Below are 17,386 nucleotides of genomic sequence, written 5' to 3'. Positions count from 1 at the left end.
GCCCTCCGGCCTCCGCCCTGGGAGATGTAGCGCGCTATCGAGCGTACTAGATACTTTTCAAATATTTACCTCACTAATAGTTGCAGCTCCTTGAGGTGGGAATTTGTATTTTCCATTTACAGAGGAGCAAACAGGCGCCGAGAGGTTGTGATTGGCCTGAGGGGTGAGAGGCCAGAGCTTCGCCGCAGTAAAGAGGAGGTGGCTGGGGGGCAGCTGCCCGGCCGCCCCAGGGCTCCCCGAGCCCCAGCCGAGCGGACCCTGCGTGCCGCGTGCTTCTGCCCTCCCCCTCTCCCCGGGTGTGTTGGCAGGCTCTTTAGGGAGTGCCTTCCACCGTCGTCAGGACCCCTGCCTGGAAGGGTTAATGAGACAGGATTCTGGCGGGGGCAGTACCGGAGTGAGTAGATGGGGCTGTCCTAGGATACAAACCCACACATAGGAGTATGAATGTTTGGGTCGCTTCCTCTTCGGGGGAAAAAAAAAATTAAAAAGCCTGGCCAGGAGGATAAAAGGCTTGGATTATCATCACTCCCCCACTGCCCTCCTCCAGCCAGTCTCCGTCAACTAGCCTAGAGTAGAATTGGATCTGAGCCGGGACCCGGAGAATAGGCCTCGAAAAGTGTCAGGTGTGGAAGGGTTCATAGAGATCAGTTGGGTTTAGCCCTTTGTTTTGCAGAAGTAAAAGAGACAGAAGTAACTTGCCCAAGATCATACATCTGGCTTCGTGCCCAGGAGCACCAAGCTTTGGAGTCAGCCAGACCAGGCTTTGAATCCCAGCCTATTTATTTTCTGTGTGACTTTTGGCAAATTGCCAAACCTCTAGGAGCTCCAGTTTCTTCATCTGTAAAATGAGGTTAACACTATCTGTCTCGGGAGGTTGTAATAAAGTCAAAGTGAGATAATTGAATGTGAAATATTTAATGCAGTGCAGGCACAGCGCATGTAATGGGTCAGTTCAGAGTAGCTCTTAGTACTGTATGTCACCATCATCAAGGGGCAGAGCTGGTACTGGGGCCCAGGTCTTAAGCATCTCAGTCCAGGGTTTACCATTTGAATAGTATCTCACAGTTTCCAAAGGGGTTTCATGTGTGCTTTCCATTTTCATACAGACAGGGTAGGAGCCTATCCCATTTTTTAAAAGAGAGAAGTAGAGGAGGTGAAAAGACTGGCCCCAAATCACACCACCTTTCAGAAGCAGAGCTCAGCCCTCCTGCCTTGCTAAATCAAGCAGGGTTCTGGCCACCACATCACCTTCCCCCCTGCCTCAGTACCAATCTGGCCTTTTAGGGTACCCTTTGCTTCCTTTCCCCATAGAGACATTGTTCTTACTCAAATTTGGTATATTGGGGAGGAGGGTAGTCATCCTATATGCCCAGCACTATTTTAGGTGCTAGGGATACAGGCATGAACAAGATAATGTCTTTGCTTTGTGGAGCTAACATTCTAGTGGGAGTGGAGAGACAGACAATATGCTAATAAATAAAATAATTTCAGAATGATGTGTTCTTTGAGGGACTTAAAACTCCTCCTAACATCAGACGCCTTGTCCCTACCTATCAAGTGTTTTAGGAAGAGGCTCTGATATACTTTACCTTTGCCAGTGAGTTCAGTATCCAGAGACTCAGAGCTTTCCACCTGCACCGCAGTTTACCTCCTGATTGCCTGCAGCTGCACTTGTCATACTTTGAAATGAACAACTGCAGTGATCCTCTCTATCTGAGCTCATTGCCTGCCAAGAGGCTGGCTGGAAAGATTAGCTTTCCTCTACCTTCTCCTGCAGCAGGAGAGCTGCTTCTGCTTGTCAGTATCACAACACCCTGGTGCCAGACTCAGATGACCATCTGCTTTTCCTTCCCTCCCTCCTTTTGCTTTCCTGTGGGAAATAGTCCTCAGGAGAGATGGTTTTCTTTCCTCTCTAGGGGTTCTAAAGAATTACTGAAAGAATTATTTGGCATAAGTCAAGAGAGTCTCCTCCATACATGTCACTGTTTATAGGGGGCACTGTTGACCTACCCTTTCACAATGACTTTTAAGTATGAACTTCCCAACCTAAAAAGAAAGTTAGATAATAATCATTTGCTTAATAAAAAGATTCTTAACTTACCAAAGGATTCACCTCAGGCCTCTTTCAGCCAGATCCCCTGGTTTACTTGGTTCCTAAAATCCTTGACAAAGTTTGTGGCAAAATGAGGAAAGTTATTCATAAAATAAATGAAAGAAAGTTATTCATAAAATAAATTTTGATACATTGAATTTAAAGGATGTATGCAATTAAAAAAACAGTGTTTTTCTAACTGTAGGGGGTAACTTGCGAGTTGAGACCAACATTTTAAAAAAAAGGCCCTGGCCCATGTGGCTCGGTTGGCTGAGTATTGTCCCTTGCACTGAAAGCTTGCCGGTTGGATTCCTAGGCAAGGCACATGCCCAGGTTGTGGGTTTGGTCCCGGTAGGGATGTGTACGGGAGGCAACGAGCCCATGTTTCTCTCTTGCATTGATGTTTCTCTCTCCCTCTCCCTTCCTCTCTCTCTAAAATCAATAAGAACGTATTTTTTAAAAATAGAATAATAGAAAACATTATGATATATCTATCACATACAGTAATGGTAAATATATTTTGTTAAACTTTTGTTCCAGTTTGTGTGTGTGTGTGTGTGTGTGTGTTGGGACATGATGTAAAGTTTATTTATGCTTTGATTTATACCCTAAAAAATCTGCAGAACGCTGCTTTTAATGAGTCTTACTCTGATAGTGTGTCCTTTCCTTTTGGGGGGTATTTAACTGTTATTTCTTTTTTAGAAGATTTTTTTAAGTCTCTACTTATCAGAATAAAGCAAGAACCTTATATCATTCCCTACCCTCCACATTTTTTTTTTCTTACTGATCTCTGTAATCCAGAAGTTTGGAAAATTCTTGTTATAGTGGATTTAAACATGATTTGCCTTGGTGGCAGTGTAAATTGTGATAAAGTGTGTTTGGAAAACAACTTGTCATGTTCAAGGAGCCATACAAATATTTATATGGTTTGATGCATTAATTTCTTTTATAAGAATCTATCCTTAGGAAAGATGCTAAATATGAAAAAAATATATAAATGTATTATAGCTTCATGCATAAAGTAAAGAAAAATTAGAAACTTAAATATTCAACAATAGAAAACTGGTTAAGTAAACCAGTATATACCTGTCCACTTAACTGCTTAAGGTGATAGTCATAATAATATGAGAAAAATCCTTTATGCTATGATATTAAAATTGTAAGTAGAATAAGTAAAATTCTGAGTAGAGTAACCACCTACATAGTTCTACCAAGTGCTGGGTGATGTGCTAAGTGTTTTTCCTATATTAACTCGTTTAGTTCTTAAAATGACACTGAATTATCCTCATTTTACAGATGAGAAAAGTGAGTATGTCATTTTCCAACAATTCCCTCATACCAATTCAATTCAGTTCTGACACTACCGGACCATAAGGGCTCAATGCCACAAGACTGCCCCCACTTCAGACACCAGCCACAAGTGGGGTCCCCAGGCTACCTGCACTTCCACCTGGCCAAGGACAAATTCAGGGGTTGCCATGACTCCCTCCTCAAGTTTGATAATTTGCTAGAAGGACTCACAAAATTCAGAGAGTGCTATACTTATTATTACAATTTTATTTTAAAGGATACAACTCAGGGACAGCCACATTAAGAGGGACATAAGACAAGGTATAGAGCTTCCATGCCCTCTCAGGGGCATCACCCTCCTAGCATGTTGGTTTGCCCAAACCTCATTGTTTTATGGTTTTTATATGAAGTTTTATTACCTAGGCATGGTTGATTAAACTACTGGCCTTTTGATTGAACTCAATCTCCAGCCTCCTTTCTCCCTGGAGGTAGGGCCAGCCCCTCCTTTGAAACTCCCTTTGGGTTCATGTTGAGTCACCTCATTAGCTTAAACACAAGTATGGTTGACAAGGCTCCTTATGAATAACAGACACTCCCATCACTCAGGAAATTCCAGAGATTTTAGGAGTTCTGTGCCAGAAATGGCTGGGGGTGGGGGGAAAAGGCCAAATATATTTTTTTATACCACACTGAGAGGTTAAGTAATTTGTTCAAGATCACATAATGTGCGACAGAGTATGTTACAGAGCTGAGATTCAAAATTTTAAAACTCAGATATATTAATATATACTGGTAGGAAATACCCCAAAATGCTTAAAGAGGTTAGGGGATTATATTAATTTATATATGCACCATCATAGGAAATCTAGTTTTTAATACAACTTGGAGTAGAAATGCTACCTTATATGACAATCCTAAAGTTTGGAACATTAGAGCTGAAGGACCTCTTTTTACAGATGAGGAACTATGATCCATAGAATGATATTTGCCCAAAACATACAGTGGGTTACTGACAGAACTGAAGTTAGAACATAGTTCACCTCTTGTTTTTGTCCATCTCGTTTTTCTAAAGATCAGCCAGATGCTCTTCTGGTCTTTGTGTATATAGATCAGATATGGGCACTGATTGTAGCTTTCCTATCTGTTCTCCATCCTGGCCCTTTACCCAGAGTTTCTGATTCTATGTAGGAATCTTGAGCCCCACTCTGCACTGAGCCTCAAATTTAGGCTTGTAGGAGGTTAGATGAAAGGCACAGATGGGACTCTCCTAGCTGCCTCCCTGATCTCTAACCTTGGCCTCCAAGAGGGGACGAAAGCGAAATGAGGGTATAATCTTCTTTTGTCAACCCTTTCCCCAAGTTACCTCAAAGATTTCTCCGTTGCAGGGCTCTGTGGACTGCCCCACTCTGGAATTTGAGTATGGAGACGCAGATGGGCATGCAGCAGAGTTGTCAGGTATGAGGTAGATGGGTCTGTAGAGAGTGGAAGATGGCCAGGAGGGAGAGGGAAGGCGCTTGTCACCTCCCTTGGCAGCTTGTCTGTTCTCAACAAGTGGCTATAGAACAAGGGCTGTTCTCCACATTCCCTCTTCTCTCCACCCTCCAGTGCTAAAGATCTCTTTGTTCGCTTTCACATTTCTTTCTGTGAATTCTCCCTTGGCTATGGTATTCTCCATTCTTTCATTCTGTCACTCTTTTCTGCTTACCCTCTTTATTCTCTTCTGGTGCACTCTCAAATCTGTTTTCTCCACATTCTCCTATTTTTCCTCTCTTTCTCTTCCCATATTTGCCCACATCTTTGCATGCCCCCTTCTTCCTGCCACCCTCTCCTTCTCTATTCCACCCTCTCTCCTTTTCTCTTCTACCTCTGTCTTGCTGCCTTCCCCTAACACCTGCCCCTTAAATAAATCTCAGCAGTGAAGAAAAATTCTATATACAACTGGCCAGCTGAGCAAGGCTGGGCATGTCACCTATAGCCATCAGAGTGGAGCTGTGTTTGGATGTTTCTGAGCTGGAGTTAAGTGATCCCATTCTTTTTTCAGTGCTGGGCTGTTTCTCTCTGGATTTTTAAGGTTAGGCTAAATGTGATGTCCTCACATTAAGGGCCTCCATGTTACACATGCTGTGAATGCCAGTTATTAATAAATGAGCTTTGGATGGAGATGGTGTGAAAGTTAAATATTCTGTCACATGGAAGTGACACTTTGAGACATGATTTTTTCAAAGAAAAGAGACAAATGTTTTTAAAGAAGTTCTTGTGAATAAGCACAGGGAATAAATTTTGTGATGAGTGACAGAAATAGAGAGCTAAGTTTAATAACCAACAAAAGATTAGAATACAGAATGTCGGGGGAGAAGGTGGGGGAGAGAGAGAAGAGGAGAACCACCCAGTAGAGAAGTGATCAAAAGAGAAGTGGTCAAAGAATATGAATAGGAGTTTATAAAATATACAGTCAATAAATACATGAAAAGATGTTCAACTACATTAGTAAATGGGGAAAAGTAAATGAAAATAATGCAATATTATATTTCATTCATCAAATTGCAAAACTTAAAAGCCTGGGCTTGGTGAGGGTGCAGAGAAATGAGTGTTTTTATACACTGCTTGGCATAAGGAAACAGTATAAAATTGGAAAGCAGTTTGGTCATATCTAGCAAAGTTGAAGATGCACACTTATTATGACCCAGTGATCTAGATGTATACTTTAAAAAAACACTTGGGCACAAGAAAACATGTACAAAGATGTTTATTGCAGCCATTGTGGAAAATGGTAAACAGCTTAGTAGGGGAATGAATAAACTAGTATATCAATCTACAGTCATTAAAATAATTGACCTATATCAATATGTTTCAATATTAATAAATGTTAAAAACATAATGTAGAAGGGAGAAAAGAAATACCGACAAAATAATTTATACATGCATCAAGCTGCTTAAACATATGAGTCTAAAAGATGTTTCTAGGCAGTCCAGTCGCACACTTGTTTGAGAGCCATGTCAATAAAGTGAATGGATGTGTTCATCATGTTTTTCTTGTAAGAAACTATAGAAAGACACATAATAAAGAAGTTTCTAAGAAAAAATAATTTATACAATATGATGGATACTGCTTGGATAAAAACTTTTAAAACAACATGTTATTTATAGGCACATATGTAATAAAAGAATAAAAATAGGCATGTGAAGCATACAGACCAATTTCATTATAGTGGTTACATCTAGAGAGGGAAATAAGATAGACTAGAGAGGAAGAGGGAACTTTAGATGTCTGAAGCAAATATGACAAGTGTTCATATTTGTTTAATCTGGGTAAACGATACACAGATGTCTTCTTTGTAGTCTATATATATCTATAAATGAAAGTTCATGATCTAAAGTTTGAAAACAGAAACAAAGTTTAGTACCTAAGAGGCTGTTCCCTTTTCTGACTGGGTTTGTTCTCTACTCTTAAATAAATACACACACACACTACCCAATAATGACTGAAGAATTTAAGATTGAGAGATGGGACTTACTTCCGGTAACTCCGAGATTCTGGAACTCAGGACTCAAAAGCCCTGGCTCCCAGCCTTGGCCAGTGTGGCTTAGTTGGTTGGAGCATCATCCTGTACACCAAAAGGTGGCAGGTTTGATTCCCGGTCAGGGCACATACCCAGGTTGCCAGTTTGATCCCTGGTCAGGACACATGCGGGAGCAACTGATCGATGTTTCTCATCTCTCTCTCAAAATTAAAAAAAAAAAAGCAGCCCTGGCTCCCAGACAAGGTGTTTCTCAACCATTAGACAGCTGGCTGTAACAGAAGTGAATTTCTCTTGCTTTGCGAATTATCTGTGACCTAGTTAAATTTCCAGCAAAGGTCTCAGTTAGGGAACAGGGTTTTAAGGAAATCTGTCTTAACACCTATTGATTTCTCAACTTCAGTTCTTCATCCTCTGTAAGATGAGGGTACTGGTAATAATTTTCTGGAGTGTGTGTATATGGAGGGGGAAAGGGCATTTTTATTTCACATAAGCATTTTTTATTGAGAGACTACTGTTAGTGAAGTTAGATTTTCCTGGACACAGGCAGCCCTTTGGCAACCATAGCTGCTCTACATGGTTTGATGCTATCTCTGCCTAGGTGGCTGTGAGCAGGAACCTAAACTTCTATACCCTTCGGGGAAACTTAGCAGGGAGAGAATGCATTCTCTCCAACCCCAAAGAACCATCTAATGCATATTCTCCAGCCCTCACCCTGGCTCCTTGACTAGCACAAAGGTCTTTCCTCTAAATTTCAGGAGCTGTGTTGCCCTCCTCTTTCTTAGAGACAGGGTAGTCCCAATGTGGGTCGACAAGCAGAAGGGGTTGCAGCCCTAAGAAATAGGAGTGATAACATTAAGCCCTCTTAGCTCCAACCCTCCTCCTGGCCCTCACGAAATGTTGAAGCCTGCTTTCTCTTCTGTAGCAGCCAGCTGGCAGGAGGAGGACAGGTTTGATGGTTTAATCACCCAGGGACACAAGTGGCTATTTTTAACTGCTCCAAAAGGGAGGAAGCTGGCTCTGGATTGACTTGGACACAGGAATGTATTGGAAGCTTTAGCTCTTTCATGCCACCCTCTCTACCTCAGACCCCTTCAGTAAGGGTCAATAGAATGCTTGTGACTCTGTCCTATCTTTTCTGCCACAGAATTATATAGCTACACTGAAAACTTGGAATTCACCACTAACAGGAGGTGCTTTGAAGAAGATTTCAAGACTCAAGGTGACCCCAGACCCTTATTTGTAGAGACTTGCTTTTTTTCTTCATGATATCCCCATCTGATTTAGAAAAAAACTGAAGCAAAGTATGATCCTTCTTCATCCTCTCCATAACCAATAACTTCTCTATCCCGTCTTGCATATGGGACAGAGTTTCCTATATCTCAGGTGGAGAACCCATGGAGTGGAAGCAAGAGAAACCTGAGTTGGGTTCCTTTCCCTGATGTAAAGGGCCAAGGGGGCAGAGGGATGGGGAAGTGGGGTTGGCTGGTGCCCTGCTGCCTGGTAGAACCCCTGTGCCTAGCCTAGTCTTTGACCTTAATGTTCAACCCCTGCTTCCAACTCTGCCTCACTCTTAATAGCATCTAATAATAATTTCATGTGTCCTCACTGATTCTCTCAGACCTCCATTTCTTTATTTGGTCAGTCGCAATTCAATTTTCAACTCAACAAATGTGTGGTGAGTATCCTGTTCTATTCCAGAGATGCAGGAGGCAGGAGTGAATTTGAAGTGCCTTCAAAGAGATTGTAGTTAGATAGCAAAGGGGAGATGTGTATATCACAAAACTAATTCAGGCCAAGAGGAAATGGTTAAGTGTTGGAAGTAAAAGGTATTTTCAGGGACAAAGCTTCTGGCAGGAGCATTTGTGGGAAGGAGGTAATTTTGTATTTGATCTGTAATGATTAATAGGAATTCATATGTAGGAAGACAGAGGGAACAGCTTGAAGAAAGGCAGAGATATAGAACAGTATAGGCTATGTGTGGAGGGTGGAGGGGATGTAGAAGAAGATGAGGCAGCAGAGTGGGTTCAGGCAAAAACTTTTTGGATCATTCACTTTTCCCATCCTTTATTTTTTCTTATCTAAATAAGGAGAGCTTTTGAAGAGAATTTGTAGTGGGCTGAAATTAGAGGTGGATTTGCTATCAGGAGCTTTTCCAGGAAGGAGAGGCAGCAGCTGACACTGGATCTATATGGCCTGTCCCCAGTGCAGGGCAAGGAGTGGCTGGAGCTGGAGGAAGATTCCCAGAAGGCCTATGTGATGGGACTCCTGGACCGGCTGGAGGTGGTCAGTAGAGAGCAGCGACTAAAGGTGGCCCGAGCTGTTCTCTACCTGGCCCAAGGTGAGTGATCACCTTTGCCAGCTTTATGAGAAAAATGGTGTTATCAGGAGTAGGATGAGTCAAGTCATACTGGGAAAACAAGGTCCCTGCCTTTCAAGGACAGATCTTGTCCTGTGCTAGGAGTAACCTGGTGCTTATGAAGAAGATGAGGAGATGGTAATAGGTACTCTTCTGGATCCCTTAGAATCGGCCTTTATCTTACAAGGCATATCAGGATTTTGTATAGCTCCTCTTTTCCTTAACCTGGGCTGTAATCATATTGAGACTAGCAAGAGTGTCAGTGTGGCGAGAGCTGACAGTGTACTACCAGCTGAGCACGGAGGTTTCTTTTATCATCTGTGACCTGCCCCTGACACTGAGGGAAGGCAGGGGCATGCCACAGATGCATATATGGACCCTCTGCATTGTTTCTTGTTGGCATTTAGAAAGTTCAAGCCAAAATAGCAGCAGGAATGGATGCTGTGAGTAATTTGAAGATAATCAGAACTCAGTGAGATTAATTGAGGAAAATTTTCCAGAAGAGAAGTATTACCAGGTGTTGGAAAGAGAAATAAGATAGCCTTGTTGGAATAGTAAAATTAACCGTGAAATTATATTTAAGAGGACTGTTGGCAGAACTAACTAGTTGGGAGCTAAAAAACTATAAAAATCATAAATGGAGAGAGAGTGGACATTATATGACGGAAAGACTATAGCAAACAAGTCAGTGCCCAACCATATCTATTGGGTCTGGTGCTATGACCAACTTCCAGGTGCCAGTACCTTCATCTTTTTTCCTGAGGACTTTCTCTGCCCCACCATAGGGCAGTGAGGAGTGCTGGGGAATTAATGTGCTCCCCTAGTCCAGCAGCACTCATCAGTGACTGACAGGAGTTAGTGGATAAATAGCCCAAGTACCTCTTGGGTAAGATGATTCTGAGTTGTGTGGTTTATACTGTTTCCCAGAGCTCCCCTCTACCTGGGATTGAGCTCTTGGCTGCCTTCTCTTCCCTATATCACTTCCCCACTTCTCTACTGATGGTTCCTGGGATCAACTCCTAAACAAAATGCTTGTAGTTGAATTTTCATCTCTGGATCTACTTCTCGGAGAACTCATACTTAAAATAGGCCATTGATGAGCACATTGGACCTAACCCTGAAGTCTGTCTTTCCTCTCCCCTGCCTCATTCCAGAAAGTTCTGGGGGCCCTGTGCCCTACATTTGTCAGTCTGATTGTTGCACAGGATGTTGGAAGATGGTCCTAAAATCATGGAGCAGGGTGGAAAGAACTGAGATAACCCCTCCCCCTCAACCCTATGGCACTGTCTGTTCCTTTAGGCACCTTTGGGGAATGTGATTCAGAGGTCGATGTGCTACACTGGTCCAGGTACAACTGCTTCCTGCTCTATCAGATGGGGACCTTCTCGGCGTTCTTGGAGCTACTCCACATGGAAATCGAGTGAGAAGCCTTAGGGGAGGGTTGGCCTAGATAACCCCCTTCCTTGAAGGGTGCTCATGTCCTATGCTGATTCCCTTACTTTCGAGACCCCTATGTGGATCTGGGTCTATTCACATCTCAGTCCATCGCTTACAGAGACAGTTCCCCTCCGTTCAGCCATATTCTCTGATATTCTGTTCTCCTCCCTAAGGTTGGGCTCATCAGCTGCTTCTGCCCCACTTACAACTTCAATCCTGGGCTTTCAGGGGCCTATCTTGGGTGGGTTGTCTTTTTATCCAAACATCTCAGCCTAACTCTGGAATCCATGAAGAAAACTTTTCTGGCTGAGAACCTGACCCAAGAGGGACAGGAAGAATTCCTATCATGTGCCCAATTCTTTCCCTCATGGGTTATAGCTCCAGAGGTGGCTTTATCTGCTCCTAGCACTGTATCGAATCCTCATTTTGTTTCACATCTATCACCCAGGAGTTTTAGATAGGGTGCAACCTGTTTATTATTCATCAAGTGTTGGTTAGCATCTGTTTTGTATCCAGCACAGTACTAGCCACAGTGGGGATTTCAAGAGGAGTGAATATCACAGATGAATATCACAGACCCTGCCCTTGCCCATCTTCACCACAGATAAAGATTTGCTGAGGTGGCAGAGGAATTCTATGGGCTCCTTTACCTTAGACCAATTTCTTTATAGCTGCATAGCCAGGGCATAGCAGGTACTCATGTTTGTGGGTATGATCAGTGGGAACACAGTGAGTAAAGAGGCCTTATAGGTTCTCATTCTCTCCCTCTTTCCCATGGCAGCAACAGCCAGGCCTGTAGCAGTGCTCTTCGGAAACCAGCCATCTCCATTGCTGATAGCACAGAGCTCCGGTGAGTGGGGCTGGCCATGGGATTGGAATGGGATGGTCAGCAATGGGTTACTCTTTGCTCAAATTCTAGATGTACCCAGACCACTAGAAATTGCTAATTCAACTGGGTTGGGCTTCCAGAGACTACCACTGAGGTCTCTGATTATAGGCTGGGAGCTGCCTTGGGCACCTCTTGTGACCCTTCTATAATCCCAGGGTGCTGCTGAGTGTCATGTACCTAATGGTGGAAAATATCCGCCTGGAGCGAGAAACAGACTCCTGCGGGTGGAGGACAGCCCGGGAGACCTTCCGCACTGAATTGAGTAAGAAGTGGCCCTAAGGAAGGGTGAGGGTGGGGTGCCGGTGGTGGAAGGGAAGCATAACATCTGCCTAAGAGAGAAAGGCAGCCTTTTTTTTTCTTTTCCTGAATTAACATCTTTTTAGGACAGATATGGCACAGCAGGCGTGAGGTCCTGCCTTGATTGCCCTGTGTCTGTGAGCTAGGACCAGTCAAATATCTTCTCTATGCCATAATTCCCTTGGTTGTAAATGGGGAAAGGCATCCCTGTCCCATTCTATCATGAATCCCATGTGAAAAAAATGAGTTGAATCACCTTGAAAACTGAACTCTGTTCAAATGTAAGTTGGTGTCATTGGAGAGGGATAAGATATGAAAGCCAATGTGATTCATTGATGTGGGAATGTGAGTTGTGATCCACAAAATGCATTGAATCCTTCAGCCAGAAAGTAACATCTTTATTACTGTTACTTTTAGTTTGGTATCCACCCCAAGCTTTGGGAGCTGAGCCATTTTACCTCCATGGCCTCACTTCCTGCCCTTGAGGGGCTTCCCTCTGGGGACTCCCTAAGCCTCCTTCTCAGGACCAAGTACTCAATTCTTTAGAGGTGGTGAGTGCATCCAGAATCAGGACTATTGGGGCAGGTTTTCAGTTACCTCATCCTCACTTTCTCATATGCCTTTCTCCACACCCTCCAGGCTTCTCCATGCATAATGAGGAGCCTTTTGCCCTTCTGCTTTTCTCCATGGTTACCAAGTTCTGCAGTGGCCTGGCTCCCCACTTCCCCATAAAGAAGGTCCTGCTTCTGCTCTGGAAGGTGGTCATGGTGAGTGGTTCATTCTCCTTACTCTCAACTCATCAGATCAGCAGTACCCTCTGCTACCTCAGTTTCTTCTATTCTGATTTTGTAGGCAGGAGCTAGGCAGAAGACTAGGGCACCTGTTAGCCAATGGAGGTGCGACAAGGCTGTCCTAGAGAAATCAGATGTTCTGTTAGAGCAGGTTATCCATTTCTGTTGGATTGAAAAGAGATGCCACTCTATGAATTGGGGTGTCATTGCATCTTCCCCTGATAGAACTGATATTTTGTGGAAAGAACGCTGGTAAGAGTTGGGAAATCTGGCCTCATCTCATACTGACAACCTTGGGCAACTCTGCACTTCAATTTCTCTAACTATAAAATGTGAGGATTAGTGCCTGCCCTCCGTCCAGATAAACAGAGGATTTGCCTTAAAGAAACAACAAGTATCAAGTCCTTATAAATGTATGGTGGTAGTTGTTACTAATTATTCAACCTGATCCTTCATCTCTGTCTCCCACCCCACAGGACTGGCTTCATAGGGGGAACTGCCTCTTAAAGCTCCCCAACTTCAAGAGGCAGTTCCCCCATGACTGCAGAGGAAATTGAGTGACTGGGAGTTTAGCATCTGGATGTGTTCCTTAAAAGAAGGAGACACATTTTCCTGTTTTTTCAGTGGAGGCCCTTAGGCATCCCTTTCCTAATTTCTGATGATATTTCCAGCCCTGGGTCAGTACATAATGCTTTATCCTGATGCCTGAGTTCCTCAGACTAGTAACCACATTTGCCCCTTCCTGTTTTATTACTTCCTAATATAAGGATAGGGTCTGAGGGGGACTGGAGGTTGTGGTTGTTTGTCTCCATCCATGCTTTCCTGACCTTACTCTCTCTGACTTCCCTCCCTTCCTCTCTCTTCTCTGTCCCTTTCTTGTTTACCCCTTAGTTTACCCTCGGTGGATTTGAGCATCTACAGGCTCTCAAAGTACAGAAGCGAGCAGAATTGGGCCTGCCACCACTGGCCGAGGACAGTATCCAGGTGGTGAAGAGCATGCGTGCTGCCTCCCCGCCCTCTTACACTCTGGACCTGGGGGAATCTCAGCTGGCACCACCACCCTCCAAGTTGCGAGGCCGCCGTGGTTCTCGAAGGGTATGGACTAAAGCAGACAGCAGTGTTGGGACACTAGCTGTCCAAAAATCAAGATTTTAAGCCACTTTGGATGTGGTAGGAAAGGACAGTAAATGACCCAGCTCATCCCCTGGTTGGCCCTGTGACCAACCTGAAACCTAGAGTCTATACTTTGGCTTCTATCCCCCAGCTCTGACAGCTCCTAGGCTATCATGATGTAACACTGTAATGTCACATTATAGATACATGTCTTGCTACAGGGTCATTGGCCTGGACCTCAGTACCTGGAGTTCTTTAGCACCCAGAACAAGAGTTAGGTTAGGGTATAATCTTGGGGATAGGGACCCAGGGCACCTGAACAGGTCTCCCAGAAAATCCATATATCTGGGTGTGAGGCACTTTCCTATTTTCTCAGCAGCAAGAAAGTTTACTCTGAGTCAACGACACTTTTGCCTGGCCCTGGAACAAAAGGCTTACATTTGAGACATGACAGGTTAGGGTTCTAGGTATAGTCTACATCTCTGGAAGGGTCAAAATGACAAGTTGCACTGAGACCTCACCATGTTTCCATGAACTCACCTGCCTGATCTACCTGAGTTCACCAACTATAGATGTCAAGGCCAGACAGTCACACTCAGTTATCTAACCTACATTATCTTCAGTGAGATTTCTTTAACCTTCATTTTTTGTTTTATAAAGTAATGCTTACTCATTATAGAAAATTTGGAACAAATATAAAATGAGAGGAAGGGGGGGGAATCACCCACAATCTTAACAACCAGAGGCAGTGACTGTTAACTTTTTGGCCTATTTCTGTCCAATCTTTTTCTTTCTGTGACAAGATTTAAAATTCCAAACTTGCTTCCCTCTGCCTAGCAGCAAGCTGCTGTCCTCTTCTTCCTCAGTCAGCCAGCTGGTATATGCCCACAGAAGGCAAACTAATTGAATGCTCACTTAAGCAGAGCATAATTAGGAAGGAAAGTGCTGGGGGAAAAAAAAATGGCATCAGTTCTTTCTGAAAGCTAAGTAGTTATGACTTTGGGATTATCTATGCTCTGTTCCCTGTCTGTTGGCATGGTTGTCTGAGAGCTGCTTGTCCTGGGATCGGGCCTGATGGGGAGAGTAGGGTTGAGGCAGGAAGGGGATAGACTCACAAAAGCTGGGTTCTTACTCCAAGTTTCCTGAATTCTAACAGTCTGTGGGTAGAGGGTGGCCACAGACAAGGATGCCCAGGGTGAGATCTCTGCATACTTTCCTCTCCCCACCCCCAGCAACTTCTTACTAAGCAGGACAGCCTGGACATTTACAATGAAAGAGATCTCTTTAAGACTGAGGAACCAGCCACAGAGGAGGAAGAGGAGTCTGCTGGTGATGGAGAGCGAACCTTGGATGGAGAGTTAGACCTGCTAGAGCAGGACCCTCTGATGCCACCTCCACCCTCACAGGCACCTCTCTCTGCTGAGCGGGTGGCTTTTCCCAAGGGCCTACCTTGGGCCCCAAAGGTCAGGTAGGTTTGATACAGCCAGGGACCCTGAACTTTGGGGTTTCAATCACTGAAGACCCGGGGTGGAGTGGTATATGTATTCAAGGACAAACTGGGCTAGGAGTCAGAATTCCTAGGTTTGAAGTTCTCTCTATTGGCTATTCTCTTCCTCCATGCTCCAGTGTTCCAATTGGAGGGGTAGGATCCCAGAAAGGTTCTCTCTCTCAAGGTTTGCTTTTCTTTCCTTCTTTGGGATTCGTCTCTCTACCATCCTCTCAGACAGAAGGACATTGAGCACTTCTTGGAGCTAAGCAGGAACAAGTTCATCGGATTCACTCTGGGGCAGTAAGTGACTGAATGGTCAGAATGGCTACAGAGTGGTTCTTATGGGACCAGAGGAGTGGGTGGCTTGGAATGAAAGATTTTGCCCAGTAGTCACAATGCAACCTATAGCTACTAGGCCATGGGCAACTCCCATTAACTACTTTGGTTTCTTTCCATGGAATTTTTTTCCTTCCAGTTTCCTAGAAGAACTTTTATGCCCTTAGTCAGTGTAGGGCCTTGAGCAACAAGTTATTTCCCTTTTGGGCTTCAATTTCCTCATAAGAGTATTGGATTACATGGTCCCTAGGGGCCCTTCCTGCTCTAATGAGCCAGAATTCTGTGAAGAAGAGATGTGGTCAGAACAGATTCAGTGTTTTCCCCATCCCCCCGCCCTCATGAACTCTTCCCACTGGCCTCTACAAAACCTGAGAAGGCCTTGTTACTGGTGTTCCACAGTCAAAAGTGTCATTAGGTAGGAACCTACCATTCCCGAACAAAGTGGGTCCCAAAAAACTACACAAAAATCCTAATTTTCAGAAACATTTCCGTGTACCATTCCTTCTGTGTCCTAAAGCAACTATGGGGGACCCAGAAGCTGAAGGTGGCATGGTCTGTGTGACTCCAGGGGGTATGAGAAGTCCTTTATACTTTTGAAGCTTATAATCTGGTGTATCTTGCATTTCACAGGGACACAGATACCTTGGTTGGATTACCCAGGCCCATCCACGAGAGTGTGAAGACTCTAAAGCAGGTGACCAGGGTGGGCAGTCAGTCTTAGCCATCAACACAAGTTGGATTAGTGAGATCTTGGTACTGGGTGGGGCTCTTGTACCAGACACATTCTGAATCTATTATTCTACATTTCCCTGAAGGCGTTTTGGCCAAAGAAGAAATCAGGTCTCTCCTTACTTACTAGTTTTCTACATTCAGATAGATGAGAAGGTTATTCTTTCTTCCTCTCATTCCTTTTCCCTCCTCCCACCTTTCTCTCTCTCTTCCTATTCCTCACTTCCTTTCCTCTCACTTCTCTCTCCTTATAGGACCACTAACTTCCAAAGGCCCAGGATTAAGTAGCAGGCTACTACACTACATCTAACGTGTGTGAGCACAAAAAACTAAGATGCACAGACCTTGGATTCTCCCTACCCCACCCATCATCATCACTCCACATACACATACACATGCAGCAGAACCCTGAGGGCAGTGGTCCAGGGCAAAGGCCTCTTCCTGGCTTCCCTTGCATTTTGGTGGAAGATAAATGCTTAGGTATTTGCTGCTCTTTAATGAATTCAAAACATGTAACAAACAGAAACACTATATATGAAGCACTTTGTTCAGTGTTAATGATGCAAAGGTGAATAATACTGCTGCCTTCAAATAGCTCATGGCCTGTTTGGGATGACAGACCCATAAATAGGACATTTCCTTGGCATTGAGGAAGTTAAGCAGGAAGCTGGCACACGTGGTTGAGACCCTCAGCCCCTTGTTGATGTCTTATCTCCCCCAGCACAAATACATCTCCATCGCAGATGTTCAGATCAAGAATGAGGAGGAGCTGGAGAAGTGCCCCATGTCTTTGGTGAGTTAAGGGGGTCCTGCACAGGAAGAGGGCAGGAGGAAATTGTCTGCAGTGCTGTCACAGGACATGTGTACATGTTTTGGGGCTCTTACTGTGTGCCAGGCAAGACAAGGTCCCTAATTTCATGATATGTTAAAGTTAGAGAAAAGTTAAATAAGAAAACAAGACTATCAGAGAGTGGGTGATATAATAAAGAAAATTTAAATAGAATTACATGATAGAGACATGTAGTGAAGTACTTTAGATTGGGCAG

The 17,386-nt window shown here is 44.0% G+C and overlaps 1 protein-coding gene and 1 long non-coding RNA gene across 2 annotated transcripts in view; one reads left to right on the top strand and one right to left on the bottom strand.

Annotated features, from left to right (window-relative positions):
• STRIP2 (striatin interacting protein 2) overlaps positions 1-17,386 on the top strand; it is a 44,281-nt gene that overhangs the window by 352 nt on the left and 26,543 nt on the right. Inside the window, exons 2-13 of the mRNA XM_016213332.2 lie at positions 4,768-4,837; positions 8,048-8,122; positions 9,107-9,241; positions 10,559-10,679; positions 11,478-11,546; positions 11,741-11,847; positions 12,522-12,649; positions 13,565-13,768; positions 15,019-15,254; positions 15,510-15,575; positions 16,242-16,305; positions 17,062-17,133. Coding sequence (XP_016068818.2) covers positions 4,768-4,837; positions 8,048-8,122; positions 9,107-9,241; positions 10,559-10,679; positions 11,478-11,546; positions 11,741-11,847; positions 12,522-12,649; positions 13,565-13,768; positions 15,019-15,254; positions 15,510-15,575; positions 16,242-16,305; positions 17,062-17,133 — 1,347 coding nt within the window. The remainder of the gene's footprint in view (positions 1-4,767; positions 4,838-8,047; positions 8,123-9,106; positions 9,242-10,558; positions 10,680-11,477; positions 11,547-11,740; positions 11,848-12,521; positions 12,650-13,564; positions 13,769-15,018; positions 15,255-15,509; positions 15,576-16,241; positions 16,306-17,061; positions 17,134-17,386) is intronic.
• The window catches only part of LOC148092197 (uncharacterized), a 36,218-nt gene continuing 24,944 nt past the window's right edge, over positions 6,113-17,386 (bottom strand). The window contains exon 3 of the long non-coding RNA XR_015715171.1: positions 6,113-6,425. This is a non-coding gene — a long non-coding RNA (uncharacterized LOC148092197). The remainder of the gene's footprint in view (positions 6,426-17,386) is intronic.

The sequence above is a fragment of the Miniopterus natalensis genome, chromosome 10, assembly GCF_054644295.1.
Source record: "Miniopterus natalensis isolate mMinNat1 chromosome 10, mMinNat1.hap1, whole genome shotgun sequence".
Classification (NCBI taxonomy): Eukaryota; Metazoa; Chordata; class Mammalia; order Chiroptera; family Miniopteridae; genus Miniopterus; species Miniopterus natalensis.
Note: the sequence above shows the minus strand (reverse complement) of the source record. Positions and strands in the feature narration are given on the sequence as shown.